The 20,358-nt window shown below is 35.8% G+C and overlaps 1 protein-coding gene across 3 annotated transcripts in view; it reads left to right on the forward strand.

The window, feature by feature from the left end:
* The window catches only part of CAPN7 (calpain 7), a 34,774-nt gene that overhangs the window by 10,592 nt on the left and 3,824 nt on the right, over positions 1 to 20,358 (forward strand). For 2 of the 3 annotated variants that reach the window (XM_023739513.1, XM_023739514.1), the window contains exons 5-17: positions 1,338 to 1,538; positions 3,851 to 3,961; positions 5,720 to 5,846; positions 7,227 to 7,312; positions 8,580 to 8,673; positions 9,393 to 9,539; positions 10,672 to 10,778; positions 11,521 to 11,641; positions 15,869 to 16,013; positions 16,129 to 16,228; positions 16,520 to 16,655; positions 17,217 to 17,292; positions 19,878 to 20,023. In XM_023739513.1, the coding sequence (XP_023595281.1) occupies positions 1,338 to 1,538; positions 3,851 to 3,961; positions 5,720 to 5,846; positions 7,227 to 7,312; positions 8,580 to 8,673; positions 9,393 to 9,539; positions 10,672 to 10,778; positions 11,521 to 11,641; positions 15,869 to 16,013; positions 16,129 to 16,228; positions 16,520 to 16,655; positions 17,217 to 17,292; positions 19,878 to 20,023 (1,597 nt within the window). The remainder of the gene's footprint in view (positions 1 to 1,337; positions 1,539 to 3,850; positions 3,962 to 5,719; positions 5,847 to 7,226; positions 7,313 to 8,579; positions 8,674 to 9,392; positions 9,540 to 10,671; positions 10,779 to 11,520; positions 11,642 to 15,868; positions 16,014 to 16,128; positions 16,229 to 16,519; positions 16,656 to 17,216; positions 17,293 to 19,877; positions 20,024 to 20,358) is intronic. The other variant, XM_004385259.3, reaches the window with a different exon arrangement.

Consider the following 20,358-nt stretch of genomic DNA (forward strand, 5'->3'; position numbering starts at 1 on the left):
AATGTACACTCCTCTATGAGGGCAGAGAATTTGGTCTGTTAGTTCAGTGCTATAATCAAGCTCCTAACAGACTGCCTGGCATATAGCATGTACTCAGTAGTTTATGTCTGTAAAAAATGAATGGATTTGCTTGAGGAGTATTATACCTTTTGAGGGAATGTTGTGGACAAAAGAAAAGGGTGAAAATTGCATTTGTGTTTATAGCATGAATTAATAACATTATCTTCTTTTGAGGCTTTGACTAGGTAGCTCTTTCACACCCCCCGCCAGCTTTTTTTTTTTTGAAGTATAACAGTATTCCTTCCTTTTCATCATTATCATCTACTAACCTTTAGTTTGTTTCCCCAGATTCATAAAGATACGGACACTTGACACATAGTTGTCTTTTCCATTTCTGTTTCTCTCATCAGTTGGAATCATAGATGACTTTTATTACCTATGTGGATAACCCGTCCTGAGTTTTTCCTGAGTTCCTGAGCACATCCTAAATGGTGGGGGGGGGAGGGGACAGGGGGCCAGTCTTTGGCCCTTTTGAAGATTTTTTGAAAATTAAGAATCCTCTGTCTAGGAAAAATGTACATCAGGTTTTTTTCACATGTAATTTCAGGGTGTTTACAAGACTCCTGAAGCTCATATATGGACCTCAGGTTAAGAACTTCTACTTTTTAGTTTGTTAGTTCTTCAACAGAGTGAAGTCAGAATTCCCTTACGTATCATGAGAGCCTTCTGTGATCCAAACCCTGCCTTCCTCTCTGGTCTTATATCCTGTTGCCTCTCATTTGCACATTTACAGGGCTTACATTCATCTTTTGAAATGACCTTAACTTACTATGCCATTTCGTTGTACATGCTGTTCTGTCTTAGAATGCTTCCGTACTCCCCGTGTGAACGCCTCTTCAGCTTAAGCATCAAGTCAGAAAAATATTCCCTGACTCACTGTCTGTTCCCAGTTCATTAAATTCTTCTGCTGTTCCTTCATTCTCTTATTATACTTCATCCTAACATCTATCACTTCGGATGCAATTACTTGTCTCTTTCCCCACAAAACTGTGAACACCTTATGGATAGCAATGTGTTTTACATGTTTTTGTATCCCCTTGACATATAGTATCTGACATAAACAGTTAAGTTCTCAGTGTTGTTGATAGAACATTGTTTGCAAAAAACACTTACCTTTGGGAGTATCTTAAGCAGTGAAATCTTGTATGTAGGAATTGTATATATTAATTTTACATTAGGAGTGCTTGACTGGATCTTGAAGTGAATCTTGTTTTCTGGAAAGCTGAAATGTGAGAAGAAACACCAGAACACTTTTTCTTTATCTCTTTCTGTTATAGAGCAGAAGCATTGAGTGAACCTTTGACAAAGCCACTAAACAAAATCAAGTCAGCGAATAATAAACCAAAGCCACCTCCAACGAGAGCCCATTTTCCGCTAGGACCTAATCCCTTCCTTGAAAGACCTCAGCAGTTTATAACTCCCCAGTCATGTGATGCACAAGGACAGAGATACACAGCAGAAGAAATAGAAGTACTCAGGTAAGTCAGTTTATGATTCATTATAGTGAGGGATTTTGTTAGTGTAGTAAACATAGGTAATTTTATTCTCATAGTTTGTTGCTTGTTACTCAGATCTGTGCTATAGTGTGTTGTACTGTTATTTTGAAATTATAAATTATGTTGTCACAACTGGGAAGAGTGCAAGGTTTTTAATTCTAATATATTTTAATATTAGCATTTCTGTTAGACATGGTATATCTTTCTGAAAAACTTAGCATTCTGCAAAATTCAGCACTTAAAGTCTTAGGGGGAAAACAGGGCTATGGGCAGACCAGTTGTTATCTGTGCAACTTTATAATCAGAGTCCTAAGGGGGAAAAATTACTATCTTGAAAGAGCAGTCTAGGCACATGGGGATCTAGGTCAGCAAATGGCAGCCTTGAACTAGGGAGTCCCTGCGTGGTGCAAACAGTTACTGCACTTGGCTGCTAACCAAAAGGTTGGAGGTTTGAGTCTACCCAGAGGTGCCTTGGAAGAAAGACCTGGTGATCTGATTCTGAAAAATCAGCCATTGAAAACCCTATGGAGCACAGTTCTTCTCTGACACACATGGGTCGCCATGAGTGGGAGTGTACTTGATGGCAGCTGTTTTTGGTTTTTTGGGGTTTTTTTAAGCAAAGAAGAATATGTGACAGGGACATCATCACAAAGCCTAAAATACACACTGTTTGGCCCTTTATAGAAAAAGTTTGCCAACCCCTGGTCTAGGCAGTCAGCTCAGTGTGTCTGGAAGCAGCCTCTAGGATGTTAAAATGCAAAACAGCAATAACGTGGAAACCCTTGATTGCATTCTGAGCTAGCGTAGATGGGATAAATCTCTGAGCTAGTGTGCCTCTTCGTAAGTTGAGCACTGGAGGAGGTTCAGCCTGCTTAGAGCTGTGCAGAGCAGGTAGGCACTCATTTTTAATTTTCCTAAAATTGCAGTACAGGCTCCTTGGTATGTAGCAGTCACCTAAGAGCTTTTAATTCTGTTCCTATTAATCTGTCTCTTTGTCTAGAAAAATTGCATGTGAGCCAGCACAGCATAAAGTAGGGCAAAGAAGGGTGGTTTTGGAGCTGAGAGACAATAAATTAACAGCAGTTTAATTTTTTGGCTATTAAGCATCCATATAAAAGACACCTGGTGTTGCAGTGGGTGAAGCGCTCAGCTGCTAACTGAAAGGTCCAAGGTTCAAACCCACCAGCAGCTCCACGGGAGAAAGGTGTGCCAGTCGGCTTCTATAAAGATTGACAGTGGGACAGTCCTCTGTCGTGTAGGGTTGCTAGGAGTCGGAATTGACTCGATGGTAGAGGTTTGGTTTTTTGGTTACACACGCTTGAACTTTCATACTACAACAAAAGAAATATGTTTCCATCTTTAAAATGCAGCTATCCTTCCTACTAGGGAAAAGGTCTCACCCTCTGTCTCCAAAATGAGGAGACATCCAGTCCCAAGCGTCACTGACTGATTAGTTCTTAAATTCACAGTCTCACTGAATAGCGTTAGCTAAAGACCAAATTGTGAAGTTATCCCACAACTCTCTAAAGAAAAAGAGATAAAAGGAGGAAATTGTTAATTTATACAAATAAACATGTACACAAAACAAGGAGAAAATATAGAAAACTACTACAAAGCTCATTTCTGTAGTTTGTCAGAGGCCGTAGCTAATATCTGTAACTTCATTCTTCCATTGCCATTCCATATTCCCATAACCAGAAAATATAAAAAAACATATTTTTCAGAATTGTAAATAATCATTTTTTTTAATCTCAAAATAAGCAGTTGATCTCTCCCTTTGGGTTTGCAATAGAATTGGCTTTATGTCCTTGGTATCAAGTGGAATAGGCTTCCTTCATTACCTGTAGTACAGGCATATCTTTAGACTAGTGTTCTGGTGGTAAAAGATGTCAGTCTTAAAGAATAACTCATTGAATTGAATTGAGTTAGCTATTCTCTGATATTCAGTTGTTCCATGAAAATTTTGTCTAAATAACACTATAAAGTTGTCAGTTGAATTTTATTATAGTACCATACCTTGTTATTTAAATTTTAAGGAGTTTAAATAAGATTAGTGATTTAACTGTTATCGTGTGCTGTCGAGTTGATTCCAACTCATAACAACCCTATAGGACAGAGTGGAACTGCGCCATTGATTTCCAAGGTTTAGTCTTTATAGAAGCAGACTGCCACATTTTTGTCCCGTGGAGCACCTGGTAGATTCAAACCACTGACCTATCAGTTAGCAGCCAAGTGCTTAACTACTGCACCACCAGGGCTCCTGGTGATTAAGGTAGACTGAATATTTGTGTTAGATTTTTTTTTCTTGTGTTTTATAGGACAACATCAAAAATAAATGGTATAGAATATGTTCCTTTCATGAGTGTTGATCTGAGGGAACGTTTTGCCTATCCAATGCCTTTCTGGTAAGTAAGCACCGTTTATATGGCAATTTTTACTTCCAAGGTCATTTTATTTCTTTCAGTACTTTTTTAGTACTCTTAAGTCCAATTTAATTCATAGAAGCTTGAAATTAAAATTTGTAATATTTTTTAATAAAAAAAAATTTGGTTGGAAAAGTGCTATGGATAAGAGAAGGAGGCAAATAGCAGGAGCACCTCCATTACTGTTTGCCTGGTAATGGGCACACGTGGATCTCCTTTTGCCTGAGTACTCAGTAAATGTTTGTGAAATCAGTGATTGAATCACTACAGAAATACAAGCCAATAAAGGAATTAAATAGAAAAATGAAGTAGAATGATAGTGTAATTTACTAGTACGATCCAATTTAAGAAAAAGTTATTAATAAGAGTGTTAGTTGGCAGAGTCTTCCAAGATGTTGCCAGATTACGTTAAGAGCCTTAAAAATACTTACTGGTTCAGGGCACCCAGCTTCTAGTCATCCCAAGGGAATCAAAATTCAGTCAAAAATCTGTGTAGTAAGAGCATTCATCGAAGCACCTGTTAACAGCAAAAATTACTGAAATAAACTAAATATCCACTAATATGTCAGTATTGACCCATACAGTCAAATATTATGCTACCAATAAAAAACAAGTCTTAAAAAAATGTGGGAAAATGCTCACAATATGATAAATTAAAAAGATAAAATATTGTATAGAATGGCCATGAGAACAATTATACAGCCATGAACAAGGAATTCAACAACATTTCAAGGAGTTTAATAACATGGCGAAATGCAAATAATGTAATTGAAAAAAGTAAAACAAACCATACAGGCTCCCTTAATTTAGGCAGAGCACTTGTCACAATTGGAATTTTACATTTATTCTTTGTGCTTACTTGCATAATGTCTGTCTGGCATGCTGGATTATAAGCTTCATAAGGAGACACCATGTCTCTTTTAACTAATTTGTACCCCCATGCCTGCCACAGTGCCTGGCATGTAGTAGGTACTCGATAAGTATTTACTAAATTAATTAAATTTTGGAGAAAAATCATGAGTAAATACTAAAGTTAACTACTCTGTGGTAAAATTTTTCCTTGTTTTCTAGGTTGTTTTACAGTGAGAATCAGAAGAGAAAAATAACAGTAAATGTTTTTTAATTCAAAGATAAAAGACGGAACAGGAAAAGAGGTCCTTCTGAATGAATCAGCTTCTCCTGTTGTTAATAGCTCTATTTTATTGAAACTGAATTTCCTGAGCACATTGTTGTTATGTGCCATTCAGTCAATTCTGACTCATAGTGACCCTAGAGGACAGAGTAAAATTGCCCCATAGGGTTTCCTAGGCTGCAGTCTTTATGGGAGCAGATCACCAGGTCTTTTCTCCTGCTGAGATCTGGGTTTGAACCACCAAGCTTTCGGTTAGCAGCCCAGTGCTTAACCATTGTGCCACCAAGGCTCCTTTTCCCGCGCATAACCATGCTAAATTAAACTTTTATATTCTTAAAGCAGATACGAACGAATTTAGGTTGGTCTTCTGTTTTCAGTTATCTGTCTATATATTTTTTTTAATTGAGAAAGATGATCAGGTTGACTGGAATCAAAGTTTTAAGTTTAAGAGCCAGATTTGACCAGAGAGTTATTTTAGGATGATGTAAGTATAACTATGATCACTATATTTAAAAATTTTAAAAATTTTTAAAAAATTCTCTAGGAAATTTAATTTTGGTTTTGAGTTACGTTTTAAGATTAATTTATCATTATTATTATTACCACAGTGATAGATGGGGCAAGCTACCATTATCACCTAAACAGAAAACTACATTTTCCAAATGGGTACGACCAGAAGACCTCACCAACAATCCTACAATGATTTACACTGTGTCCAGTTTTAGCATAAAGCAGGTAAACATTTTGCTTAATTTCCTATGAAAGCAAACATTTTAAAGTGATTTAAATATAGATTGAATTTTTTCCTAGATCTTTATGATATGTTCAGCTGCATTAGTATAATTGGAAAGGTTTTTCATTCTGCACATTTTGACTTAAACGTGTTGCTGCTGTTGGTTGCCATCGAGTTGATTCCCACTCATGGCAACCCCTGTTTGCAGAGTACAACTGCCCCGTAGGGCTTTCAGAGCTGTGACCTTTCAGAAGCAGATCGCCAGACCTGTCTTCTGAAGCACCTCTGGGTGTGTTCAGACCACCAGCCTTTCAGCTAGTAGTCGAGAACTTAACCGTTTGTGCCCCAGTGACTCATCCTTAAACATACTGAGATAATAGAAATATGAATAACTGATTGGACCATACCAATTTTCATACAGACTGTTTATCAGTTTGTGCTTGCAGATGAGAAATTTGAAAATCTGAATTTCACCTTTGGTAAGAGAATGGATATAAAAGTTAGGATAATATTGGGCTTATATAAAACATTCCAGTGGCAGACAAATGGTGTGGCTTTATTGCAGTCTTTTTTTGCATTGACGTCATGGCTGTCTTCCACATTAATATAAAAAGAATGGTCCTTAAATACTGTGATTCAAGAATGTTTTGATGTATTGAAAAAAAAGACAAGACTTACTGATCAGACGGAGACTGGAGAAACCCCAAGGGTGTGGCCCCCAGACACTCTTAGCTCAGTAGTGAAGTCACTCCTGAGGTTCACCCTTCAGCCAAAGATTAGACAGGCCCATAAAACATAACGAGACTAAATGGGCACACCAGCCCGGGGGCAAGGACGAGAAGGCAGGAGGGGACAGGAAAGCTGGTAATCGGGAACCCACAGTCAAGAAGGGGAGAGTGTTAACATGTCATGGGGTTGGCCACCAGTGTCACCAAACAGTATGTGTTTTAACTGTTTAATGAGAAACTAATTTGCTCTTTAAACTTTCATCTAAAGTACAATTTAAAAAAAAGAATTTTTTGATGTGCATTTTCATTTTAAATGATCATATTATGATAAACTTTTTAAAAAATGCGTTTAATTTTGTGTCAGTAAATATTAATGATGTGATTCGATGAGTGTTTTTTATTATCTATATAAGGAATATATTATCCATATCTAATTATTCTAAATTAACTCCACTGAAATACTTAGCTTGTCTAGGAGTTTGTAGGACTTAAAATCTGTGAGTCAGCAGTATGGCATTTCTATTCAGTATTTTCCTAGTCAAGTAACAGTCAGGAAGGTATTTAAAGTAAGGTGCATTGCTTAGTATGTTTGTGTTAATACTGCTATTATTTTTGCCATAAATTAATTTATTAATAAATTCTTCTTACTAACAGACAATAGTATCAGATTGTTCCTTTGTGGCATCCCTGGCTATCAGTGCAGCTTATGAGAGACGATTTAATAAGAAGTTGATTACCAGGTAAAATTTTGTATTTGTCCCTCTAGCCCTTTTCATCTGACAGTTACCTCTTTTCCTAGGAATTAAAAACTCAGGCCTTATCTCTGTTGGAAGGGGAAAAACATATCACTCAGAATATTACAACCCTTCTGTAGAGGTTCAGCAGGTGATTTGTGCATGTGGAAAGATGTGGTGAAACAGTTTAAGAGCATACACACATGTAGTTAATATGTGGGGTAAATATATTTTCAAATTAATGAAATTGGTCAAAGTAAAATTGTGTCATATATATAGTAGTTTAACACTATACAGTGTGGTAGCCACTAGCCACAGGTTGATAGTGAGCACTTGAAATGGGCTGTACTTGTAAAATACACGTCAAGTTTTGAAAACTTAGCATGAAAAAATGGAAAATATTTCAAAGGTTTATATCAGTTACATGTTGAAATGATAATATTTTAGATATATTGAGTTAAAATATGTTATTAAAATTTCAGCTTTCTTCACACTTTTTTAATGTGGCTGTTGGAAAATATAAAATGATTTTTTTGTTGCTAGCACTGCATTAGAATGTACTAAAATGTTATTGAAATACTTTTCCTTTCAGTTTTTAAAAGTTAGATTAAAATCATTTATTATAAAAATTAAACAGTGTGCTCTTTTCATAAGGAGTCCTGGTGCAGTGGTTAAGAGCTTGGCTGCTAACCAAAAGGTCAGCAGTTCAAACCTACCAGCTGCTCCACGGGAGAAAAAACCTGGCTATTTGCTCCCATGAAGATTTCAGCCTAGGAAACCTTACGGGGGCAGTTCTACTCCGTCCTATAGGGTTGCTATGAGTCGGAATTGACTGGACAGCACACAACAGCATGTTTTTCACTCAGCTTTTCCTGAGTGGTTTTGTGTGCTAGGTCCTGAGGGTATAAAGATGAATTAGATACAGTCCTTAATTTCAAGCTACTTGCCACTTTGGATAGACAAATAATATTCAGTATGCTTGATTTGGTCCAAATTTGGCATGTACTGGTCAGAGTATATAACTTAAAATTGAGCACTTTTCAGAATATTGTGAAATGTATGTTCTGTTTGTTATCTTACTGGGTACTTTCTTCATTTATTTTTAGTAAACGAGCAGTTTAATTAGGGTGAAATTCTTTTTCTAGGCCTGTTACAGGAAGTTATTCTCATGTTTATTTTTATAAAATTATCAAGAGAGTAGCGTGTCTAAATAAAACATTCTGTAGTAGCTAAAACAATATTAATATTTCAATATTTAATTTTCTTACAAAAGCATAATTTACCCTCAGAATAAGGATGGTGAACCAGAATACAATCCATGTGGAAAGTATATGGTAAAACTTCACCTCAATGGCGTCCCAAGAAAGGTGAGTAATGTGTCTCTCCACCATCTTCTCTCTCCTCTCCCCACCTGTGAGTTGGTAGTGGAATCATTTGTGTAGACATTTTTAAAGTCATTTTAGTTGATTTTGAGTCTGTGTTATTGGTAGTCGTGTTACAACCACTAACATCATATGTTGATAATTAAAAATAAAACTCATGACAAGTATGAAGTCTTATAAAGTGGGGAAAATTTATAAAAAGTTCCAAAAGTAACATTGAGCTAATGATTACTAATGTAATTATTTTTTCTATTACTTAAATGTATTTTTAGCCATAATGTTCAAGTTTTTCATCTATACATAGTATGTGTCTTTTTGCAGATTTAGAGCAGAAATAGACTATTTCACGTGGTTGAAATAACAGACAGTAATGTTATTTACCTTAATATGAGGCCCTTTTGTAATTATTTTAGATGTAATGTATGTTTCTAAAATCCATAATAATTTTGATGGTAGTTCCATACCATTTAACCAGTGGACTCAAGTTTGTTACCTGACAGTGAAATTAGTTTGTAAGATTGAATAAAGACATCATACACATTTTATAATTGATCAGATTTTTAGAAGTAAGATTATCACTACTACAATAATAGGCACATTGTACCTTTTATTTAGCAATATGAAAGATTTTTTTTTTTCCCTCAGTAGAAAAGATTTTAAGGTATTTTGTACCACTTAGGAAAATTAATGTTCTCTTTATTCAGGTGATAATTGATGACCAGTTACCTGTTGATCATAAGGGAGAATTGCTCTGTTCTTACTCCAACAACAAAAGTGAATTATGGGTTTCTCTCATAGAAAAAGCATACATGAAGGTCATGGGAGGATATGATTTCCCTGGATCCAATTCAGTAAGTAACAGGATGATCCAGACACAGACTTATGTTATCCAATAAGACTCTTTTAGATTAAAAATTATAAATGATGTTTTTGTTTAAAGGAAAAGAGAAATTATCAACCTGTGAAAAATGTTGACCCAGTCACCTTAGTATAGGGGTACCTATTTTCTTGTGTAAGGATAGCACATTGTATGGATTCTGTATTCAGGAAAGCCGAGAATGTATGTGTCTGTTATGTTGGGATACAGTGCCAGTTAACACAGTGAACCTTTTCCAGAGAAGCCTGTTTACATCAAAGGGATGTGATATAATGTCATTCCTATATATTTTTCAATTTGTAGATTCAGGTTCAAGGAGTTTTGTTTGTTTGTTTTTGCTTTTCTAACCTCAGTTAAAGGTTAAACTTAACCTTTAAAATTGAGGTGTATGCTACTGTTATTCAGTTGCATGAAGTAAACAGCTAAGCCTAAGCCAGAATTGACTTAACTTTGAATAATGACGCTAACCAGCTTATGGCCTCGGAAAATGTAATTAATCTTTCTTAGTCTCTTTGCTTGTCTGTGATATGAAGATACTACCACCTCTCAGAGTTGTAAAGATTAAATGAAGTAATGTATGTATGCTAATCACTTATCATTCATATCAGGTTAGTTTTCCTACCTAATATCAGGCTTCCTTCACCCTTCTGGTTTTTATAATGCTAGGCAAAGAACATATAAGTCATAGTCCTTCAGATACTTCAGTTTATCTTTCTACTCCGTTGCCTGTTAATCTACCCAGTCTAGTTTAAAGAGAAAAATAAAGAGTGAGAATGTATGTAAAACGTAGTTAGCACAGTGACTCATAAGAACTCACTAAATGATGAGTGGCTGTCATCATCATCAAAGCAATTTTTTTGTTATGTGTTTTGAGGTTTCATCATAATTACCAGTTTAAAAAAAAATTTTGTTGTATTCAGGAAGAGCAGGGAAGGGTATAAGGGAAAAGATAAGCATGTGCTTAAGTCAGGTAGGAATTTGAGTTAAATAAGACTTATTCCTATAAAATCATTATACTAAACCAGTGAAATTTAATAGCTACCCTGAGGATTTATTTAAGAGCTTGAAAACAACTTTGATAATTCTGAAAAGTGTTTATGTTGCAGAATATTGATCTTCATGCTCTGACTGGGTGGATACCAGAAAGGATTGCTATGCATTCAGATAGCCAGACTTTCAGTAAGGACAATTCTTTCAGAATGCTTTACCAAAGGTAAACATTTCTTCTTTTTTTTTTGGTGGTAAAAGAGGCTGCTTCAAAACACTGTGCCTTACTTAGAATAGGGATTGCACAGCTGTCATTTTCAGTTATTAGGGAAATTGTTTTTAAAATAGACTTCACTTTATGCACTTGCTGCAGTCACCCTTCATTTATCTTCAGTGATAATTACAGTTAATCCAAACTGTAGAGAATGCACAATATTTGAGTCAAGAATCTGTAATATAGAAGAATTATTTTGCATCTCCTAAGCACTGGTCAAGTCTGAGGAAAAGTGGGAAAAGAGAAGACTGAGAATGTAAAAGAGATAACACAGGAACTAGAAAATTGTCTATACAATAATACACATTAATAGCAACACTGGAAAGCTCAATTATTTGATAAATAAAATGATGTCCCTTGTTTTGAGAAGTGCATTTGTTATTTCACATTGTCACTCTTATTTGTAAACTCTTGGAAAATCCAGCGTTTGCTTTCCTTCACTGATGATCGGTTTGTACCTGAGAATTAAGTTCTCTAAAACGGGTGGGGGTGGGGGGTGCGGTGCAGGTGTTTTACTCTGTAATATGGTGTGAAATAGAATCCACTTCTTGTTGGAAGTTCTTGTGGGGGTAGCACATTCTAGAAAAGATTTCAGATTTGTGAAAATTTTCATGTAAGCCTTAGGCTAAAATGGTATGATCTGAGATGACAAATGCGTTTTTCTTTAATTACTTGTCTTTTGGGGTCATTCCAGATTTCACAAAGGGGATGTCCTTATCACTGCATCAACCGGAGTGATGACTGAAGCTGAAGGAGAGAAGTGGGGTCTGGTTCCCACACATGCATATGCTGTTTTAGATATTAGAGAATTCAAGGTTTTGCCTTAAATTTTTTTCTCTTATTTTTGTTTAATAATAAGACATTCAGGGACTTCAAATGACATGTTAGACTTCTGAATGCTGACATATCAAGCTTTAGACAGAGTTCTAAAACCATTCCTCTCATTAATTAAATGACTTGGCAACCGTTAGAAATTATGAAATAAAAAGATGGGAAATGTAATGACAGTGATAGCACAGATATTGATGATAGAACAGAAATCCTTTATAACTTTTTTCTAAAAGAGTACCAGGGTCGTAGTGAATATGCTGCCCTGAGGTTCTGGGCTGCATGCCAGTGTTTGGGGCTAGCACAGTGTTAGGCTCTAGAGCGTAGTAGACAGTAAATATTTGTGAAAGGATGAAAAATAGGAGATACGTAGGCATAAGAAAGATACCAATGGGTTTGCGTGAGCAAGCGTTGCTCTTCCTAGCAGCCCTTGCCTGCTAGCAGGCTTTCTCTGTAACACCTGTGTTCAGGTGTTGGAATGTTTGACTTCATTACTTCTCGGATTGTTGATTAGTTATATTTAGCTGGAAAATGGATTGGTTCAATGGATTAGAAATATAAAGATTATTAAGAAAAGGCTCTTTTCCCTGCTGGTATAATACCTAAGCTGTCTAGTCAGTGGAAAGTTTAGTAGTGTGTTCCAGTTCCCTCTGTGTAAGTTTATAGAATAAGTAGTGATCAGTCAGTAATAACAGGGTACCATGTGTATTAATTAGACTGGTTTTTCTTGTGAGGAACATGGAATTATATGAATTATGAAGGCAGTAGGGACCCATTGCAACATTTTTAAATTTATAGCCTCAAGACTTTCTAAATCAGCCATTTTAGTCTTGCACCACAGCCATTCTGCATAGAATTATATTTTCCTTTAAAAGTGGCATAAAAATTGACAAATCAAAAAATGTAAAAAATTTTGTAAAATAAGCTGAGAGGTTTGTGTGTGTTTGAGAAATGTAGTTTGCCACAAACACCAGTGAAAGCATTGGAAATAACAGTCACTGTTGTTCAGTACTGTGAGGCAGGTCCTGTGCTAAATATGCTCTCTATGTAACTTTTATTGTTGAAACATCCTGTGAGGTAGGTATTAATGAATAGGTAGCCAATGGGAAGGATAATGACAAGATTTAAATTTAGATAACGAAACAGTCATTATGAAAGTAAGCTTGAATTTGAGGGAAAATTCTGTGACCGTTGGGTCGTTTACTTTGAATAATAAGACATTCTTATTCTTCAAAGGAAACTGGACAGATGACATTTTTCTGAGAAAAATAGGCATCCCATGGTTTTACGTGAAGACATTAAAAAATTGCCAAATCGTGGTAAAATGAAAATTTCAAATAACCATCTCTTAAGTGTTTTATTAAAAAAAAAAAAAAAAATCAGTAGCATTGTCCATGCAGTATCGATTCCACATGGCAGTTTCTTGTAAAGATTCAGGCATTTTAGAGTATCTGTACATAGAGAAAACTGTACCCAGTGACAGGTTTCTTCACTGTAATGATGATGATGTTCACATTGTAATTCTATGAAAGTTACTGGTCAAACACAGTGTTAACAAGCTTGAGCAGACAGTTCATGCTGTGAAGTTGGTTGCAGTTTTGTTCACGTAGTATGGTCAAGATTGATCTTTGCCTAGAGGCTTCTTCACATGTGTAAAATTTGTTTTGCTTTTTTTCCCCTCATTATTCTTGATTGAGGTATATATTTAAAGAGTTTCCTGGACTCAACATTTTTATGTTATTTTTCCTCTATGTTTTGAGACATTTTCTTAGTTCTAACTTTTATTTGAAAATATTTCCATGTTGAGCGTTCAGGCATTTACCTCTAGAGCCTCTTTTGTGCAGATAGACCTACTCTCAGATGAAGGCTGCTCTCAAACTTATATCATTCATGACTTTCTTCATTTAATTAGATTTTTATTAATACTTGTTTGTAAGTGTTATCCTTTTTGTTTGACTGCCTCTCTAACCTGCATATTCTAAGGTCTTTTTCATTTTAACCTCAGCAATCTTCCCTTCGGGTAATTTTTTTTCCCTCTTCTTTGAAATGATATTCCATAAATAGTGTACTGTGGAGGTAATCTCAGGTTCAACCCACTGTCTCTCAGTCTTGACGAGGCCATCATGGGATTTCTGAACCTATCCAAGGCTTTTCCTTTGCTATTACTTGGAAATAACTTTGGAAATGGTATATTGCAGCATAAACCATATTTATTTTTTAGTTCTTTGGCATTTCTTCTTCTATTCAGGGTCCTCTGAATTGCTGATTCTCTGCTTATCCAGACAAAATCTATAGCCATATCTGAATGTCCTCTGAAAACCTTACCAGTAGTTTGCTCTCCTTTAGGTTCTTTTTTTTTTAGGAAATGGTAGAATCCTAAGGAGCCCTGGTGGCGTAGTGGTTAAAGCTATCAGTTGCTAACTGAAAGGTCAGTGCTTCCAAACGACCAGTGGCTCCATGGGAGAAAGATGTGGTAGTCTGCTTTCATAGAGATTTACAGCCTCGGAAACCCTCTGGGGCTGCTATGAGTTGGAATTGACTCAACAGCGTGGGTTTTTTGTTTGGTTGGTAGAGTCCTGCATTAAGAGAGATTTCCTGCCCATGAGAAGATAGGCCTTGTGGAAAGAAAGGAATTAAAAAAGTGTTAAATGTCTGTTCACTGACATGGGACAGGAGTGAGGCACAGATGGTGTAGAAGAAATAGAGAAAAGAAGTGTATACTGAAGCTTCTAGGGAATATAACCTGAGAGGAATGACTCTTATTATGTCCAGAAAACAAATACCCTAGGCCACGATTTGCCACCATTTAAAATAGCAAAGCAACGTGTTTTAAAAAAAGTTCCCCAATTTGACTTATCATTAGAAAAATCATACAATTTCCTAACATGATTGCTTAAAATAAGACAGATATTCTTTTGGATTTACAGTCTTTGATGTTTCTGTTTATTCAATACACATACCCAGTATTTTTGAGAACTTACCACAATCTTAGCACTCTGTTCCATAATGCTTAGTGGAGACCACTGAAAAAGGATAGTGTCACCATTTCACGGAGTTTACAGTCTCATCGGGGATACAACAGTCCTACGTTTGCATGAGTAGCATACAATTTAAGATAGAATATTTGTTTTAAGCTAATGTAATGTAGATTGTTAGCACTGTAAAGCTTATTTTTTTTTTAAAAAAAAAAACCTGTTGCCATCAAGTTGATTACAACTCATAGAGACCCTATAAAGACAGAGTAGAACTGCCCCATGGGGTTTCCAAGGAGCGGCTGGTGGATTCGAACTGCGAGCCTTTTGTTTAGCAGCTGTAGCTCTTCACTACTGTGCCGCCAGTGCTCCATAAGGTTTATAGGAGATGATAATTAAAAGGAAGAGGAAATTAATGAGTACTACATACTTTGCATATGTTATTTAACATTCACAACAATCTTATAAGGAGACAGCCTTCATTTTACATATGAGTTAAACAAATGCTCAGAGTGGGTAAATGACCCACCCAAGGCTCATAAAGCTGATCAAATAATGGAGCTAGAATTTGGTACCATTTCAGTCTGATTCCAAAATCTGTTCTTTTCACAGGTTTAGTCTTCACTGTGAGGCAAGCAGTGGAGTAAGAAGCTAAAGAGGAACTGAAAGGAAGGGTAGTTAAAAGGGACCAGAGGGCCTTCTGGAAAAGGGAACAACAGCATGAGCAAATGCTTTTAGAGGCAAAATTGAATAAGGAGTGTTGATGGAATAGTGAGAAGAAAGACTAGAATAGAGGCAAAGATAGATGAGTTACGAATGTTGGGAAATAAAGTGGAGCCAGAGTAGAGTGGCCTTAGAACGGGGAGGAAACGCTTGATGCTCTAGGGTAGCCCTGTCCAGTAGCGCTTTCTGCCATGATGGAAGTGTTCTGTATCTGTGCCGTCCAGTGTAGTATCTGCTAGCCCCGTGTGGTCATTGAACACTTGAATTTAATAACCGCATGTGGCTAGTGACTCCTGTACTGGACAGCATAGCTTTAGGATGTAGGCAGTCGTTTAAAGTTTATCAGATACGTGACCTGATGAAAGTGTTGCTGATAGAATATTAATTTCAAGTTGATTTGGAGAGGAAAGAATTGATAAGTACTCAGAATTTATCCTTTCTTAGAGATGATGATACAATTCATAAAAGAAACTATGATAAATTTTGCCGTTTAATGTTATCTCCTGTCTTTTTATATAGGGACTGCGATTTATCCAGTTAAAAAATCCTTGGAGTCACTTACGTTGGAAAGGAAGATACAGTGAAAATGATGTAAAAAACTGGACTCCAGAGTTGCAAAAATATTTAAACTTTGATCCCCGAACAGCTCAGAAAATAGACAATGGTAAACATCTTTTTAATGTTAACAGATAAGCTTTAACAATGTGAAACATATTTAACTAACTTAAATGATTTATTATTAAGATATTTTTAAATTAAGAAAAATGTTTAATTTTCAGGGATATTTTGGATTTCATGGGATGATCTATGCCAGTATTATGATGTGATTTATTTGAGTTGGAATCCAGGTCTTTTTAAAGAATCAACATGTATTCACAGGTAACTTTCTGTACATTTCAGAATATGCTTAATAGTACTCTCGGTTTTTTCCATTTGAAATGTAATCGCTAATTTAGGAAGACCGGTATTCTCTCTTCTTGTCATGCCCACAAATGACTGTCATGTAATAGTTGCTTTCTTTCTATGCTTCTTGGTTATGCCAGAAATTTTAAAAACAATAAAAACACAATAGCCTCATAGTTTTAAAACACAAAACTTTTTAAAATGTTGTATTTTACCTCTATGAGAAATTTAATTACTACTTTTTTCTTTGTTGACTTTATCTTTTAGTACTTGGGATGCGAAGCAAGGACCTGTGAAAGATGCCTATAGCCTGGCCAACAATCCCCAGTACAAACTGGAGGTACAGTGTCCACAAGGAGGCGCTGCAGTGTGGGTTTTGCTTAGTAGACACATAACAGACAAGGTACTGATAACCTTCTAATGATATCCCATACAAAAATTCTTTTAAATTTAATTAGACTTTTATAAAATAGATAAGTAAATTGATCACTAGCCTGTTTCATTTATATAGGTGCCCTGGAAATAGTGTCTTCTTGGATAAATGAATTTTGTTCTCTAAGGAGATTTGTAACCATACACTTCAAATCTTGTTCAAAAATAATCTCTGGAGAAAAATGTGAGGGAGCTTCTGCTTTTTTAGTGAGGGTTTGGGAGTTGACTCTGTGCTTTAGATCTTAATGGGATTAATATTAAAATATGCTGGAGGAGGTTTGAAAATGTTGATTCATTAGGTTTAATTCTTTAAAAGGTAACCATAATCTAAATAGCCCCAGAATCTTAATATATTAATACAGTGTAATCATCTTCTGAAATAAGCTTAATTCATAAAAAACAAACTGTACTAAGCACTACATAGCTGAAAGAAATGTTCTTGAAATTGGATTTCTTTTTTTTTTTTTTTACACTAAATAAGGAGCATTTTAAGCCCATTTTCATAACCACATTGGATGCTTTGTTATTTTAGGATGATTTTGCAAATAATCGAGAATTTATCACAATGGTTGTGTACAAGACTGATGGGAAAAAAGTTTATTACCCAGGTATGTTTAAGTAGTCAAACATTAAAATTTTATTTATGTGATGTTGAGAAATGACAAACTTTATTTTATGTAAGTAGTGTGAAGAATTTAATTAGAAACCATGCAAACAGATGGGTGAGTATTCAAGCTTCTTGTGTTTTTTGCTACTTCTGTTTTTTATTTAGAGACTCCAGGAGTATGGGATTTCCGCATTTTCACACATTTCTGTCAAAGTTTTATTTCTGACAGTGAAATCACGTCTTTTTCTTCGATCAGAAATATTCCGTGGTTCTCCATGCTTCGTTAGATAAAATCTAAACTCTTTAGCATGGTGTGTAAGGCTTTTATATATTTACTTTATTCATATTGTATATTTATGTTATATTCTGGCCTTAACCTTCCTGCCCTTCTTTATCTCATGGCCCAGCTTTTCACAGGACCCTCACTGAGATACTTGCTGTCCCTGAGTACACCAGGCCTTTGTTGGCCCTCTTTTCACGCATTTTCTTCTGCCAGGAGTCTCCCTCTTCTCTGCCCTCTACCCACATATTCTTTTTATTCTGTTCTTCTTAATGAAGCTGGTTAAGACAAGCCCAAATGTCATCTCTTCTATAATAACCTTTCCAGACTCTGCCAGGCAAATCTCTCCCTGCAGGGCTTCTGAGGCTTTTAACATACTGTATTGAAACTACTTTGCATTCGTTCAATTTTTTTTTTATCACTTACTGATAGGCACTGTTTTCAAGGGCATGAGAAACACTGGTGAACAAAATAGGACCCTACTGTCACAGGTTTATGGGGAGACAGGTGATAAGAAAAATATCAGCGATACATATTGTATAAAGAAATAAGATAGTGTCACGTTTTAGTGATTCGTTGGTTGCTTTCATTAGGTGATCATGGAAGGCCTCTTTGAGAAGGGATAAGAGGAACTCTGTGTGAGAAAAAGACTCTGAATGACATACAAAGAAATAGAGGCAAAAGCATTACAGGCAGAGGGAGCAGCTAGTAGGGATCCTACAATGGGAGAAAGATTGGTGTGTTTCAGGAACAGAGAAAAGGCCAGTAGGCAGGAGGAGGTATGGTATCAGAAGAGGTCAGAAAAGTGTGCAGGTGTCAGATCACAGGAGGCTCTAAGTCACAGGAAAGGGTTTGGATTTTGTTCTAAGTACAATGAAAAATCTTTGGAGAGTCTTGATCAGGGGAAGGGCATCTAATTTTTTTTTTTTAAAGAACATTTTTTGTATAACATTGGAGGGGGCCAAAAATGGAAGCAGAAACCACTTGGACACTTTTATTTATGTGAGAAATGGTGGTTTGGACTGGGGAGTGGAGACAAAGAGGAGTGGACAGATTTGGGTTTCTGTAGCATTGCCAGGACTTGATGGAATAGATACAGGGGTTGAGGAGGAATCAAAGATGATTCCTGTTTTTTTTTTTGTTTTTTTTTTTTTTTGGCTTGAGCAATAAAAAGGTGTGACATTTACTGAGATGGGTAAGAGTTGGAGTGGGGAGAAGTAGATTTGTCCTGAGTAAAATCAAAAGTTCTTTTTTGGTTTTGTTTAATTTGAGATACCTATTAGATATCCAAGTGAAGATGCCAGCTAGGGAGTTGAATTTTTGAGTAGGGCTCTGGGGTAAGGTCAGGACTAAGACATATGTGAATTGAGGAGTCAGAGGCATATAGATGACATCTGAAGACATGAACTATATATAAATCAACTATGGAGAGAGTTGTAGATACAGAGGTGAATACCCAGGACCTCATCCTTGAATGCTCAGACGTTTGAGATTGAGTAAAGGAAAAGTTACCAGCAAAAGAATTTGAACAGAGTGACTGATGAAGTAAGAGGAAAACCAATGCAGTGAAGCGTCACATAACCCGAGAGAAGAAAATATTTCAAGAGAGAGGAAGTGGACGGCTACATCCATTGCTATTTGAGAGATCAAGTAAGGTTAGGACAGAGAGGACACTGTTGAATTTAGCATCCTGGTAGTCATTGATAATCTTGGCCAGAACAGTCTTGGTGAGAAGTAGACTAGAAGCCCAACTGGAGTGGTTTGAGAAGAGATTGTGAGGTAAGAAAGCGACTATTGACAGTTCAAGGTGGCTTTCAAAGACAAACGGGACAGTGATGGGGGAAAAGTTGTTGGTTATGTCAGATTTTTTTAATTATAGTAGAGCATGGCAGTCTTCCTCATTAGCACTTGTATGTGTATCGAGGGCAGGCACTGAGTTATATAAAGTATGGCAAAAACGTTCATTTAATTTAGAATACATATACATACATATGTATCTACCTATCTATAGTAGCTTTTAAAAATTTTCCTCAGGAGAAAGAGCTATCCTAACTTTAAAATCCTCTACTGGAAAAAAAAAAAATGCATCATGAGACAAATACCACGGATTATACCTCATTGAGTGTATTTCAAAAGATTGCTTTTTAGAAACTATTTAATGTTAACATAATTTAATTCATTAATACCATTATATTTTAAAGACAGAATCAATGTCTACTTGTTTAATTTTTTTCTGCCATTAACCATAAAACTTAAATTCTAAAAGGAATCTAAAGTCTCCTTTTCTGTAAACTTTATTTTTGTAGTTGACCCAGCTCCATACATTGATGGAATTCGAATTAACAGCCCTCATTATTTGACTAAGATAAAGCTCACCACACCTGGGACCCACACGTTTACATTAGTGGTTTCTCAGTATGAAAAACAGAACACAATCCATTACACAGTCCGAGTAAGTAAAACCAACATCCTGTGACAAAACACAATATTGTAAAACATAATATACTCTGCTTTGTACATTATGTGTACTCTGTGAGAAACACCTGGAGAAAGTTTTTCTTCCTGAATATCGGTTGTTCTGTAACGCAGATATTTGTGTTTGTATGTATATATCTCTGTGTATGTGTATAAAATCTGTATTAAATAATTATGATGCCTCCTTTAGAAAATAATGACTTTGAAAAGTAATATTTTTATTTTGAATAACATTTCAAGTGAACATTTTAATTTCTGAATAATAGTTTAGTCCTGAGATACAGTTTATATTACTCAGTAATATATAATTAT

The sequence above is a fragment of the Trichechus manatus genome, unplaced genomic scaffold, assembly GCF_000243295.1.
Source record: "Trichechus manatus latirostris isolate Lorelei unplaced genomic scaffold, TriManLat1.0 scaffold00136, whole genome shotgun sequence".
In the NCBI taxonomy this organism is placed as follows: Eukaryota; Metazoa; Chordata; class Mammalia; order Sirenia; family Trichechidae; genus Trichechus; species Trichechus manatus.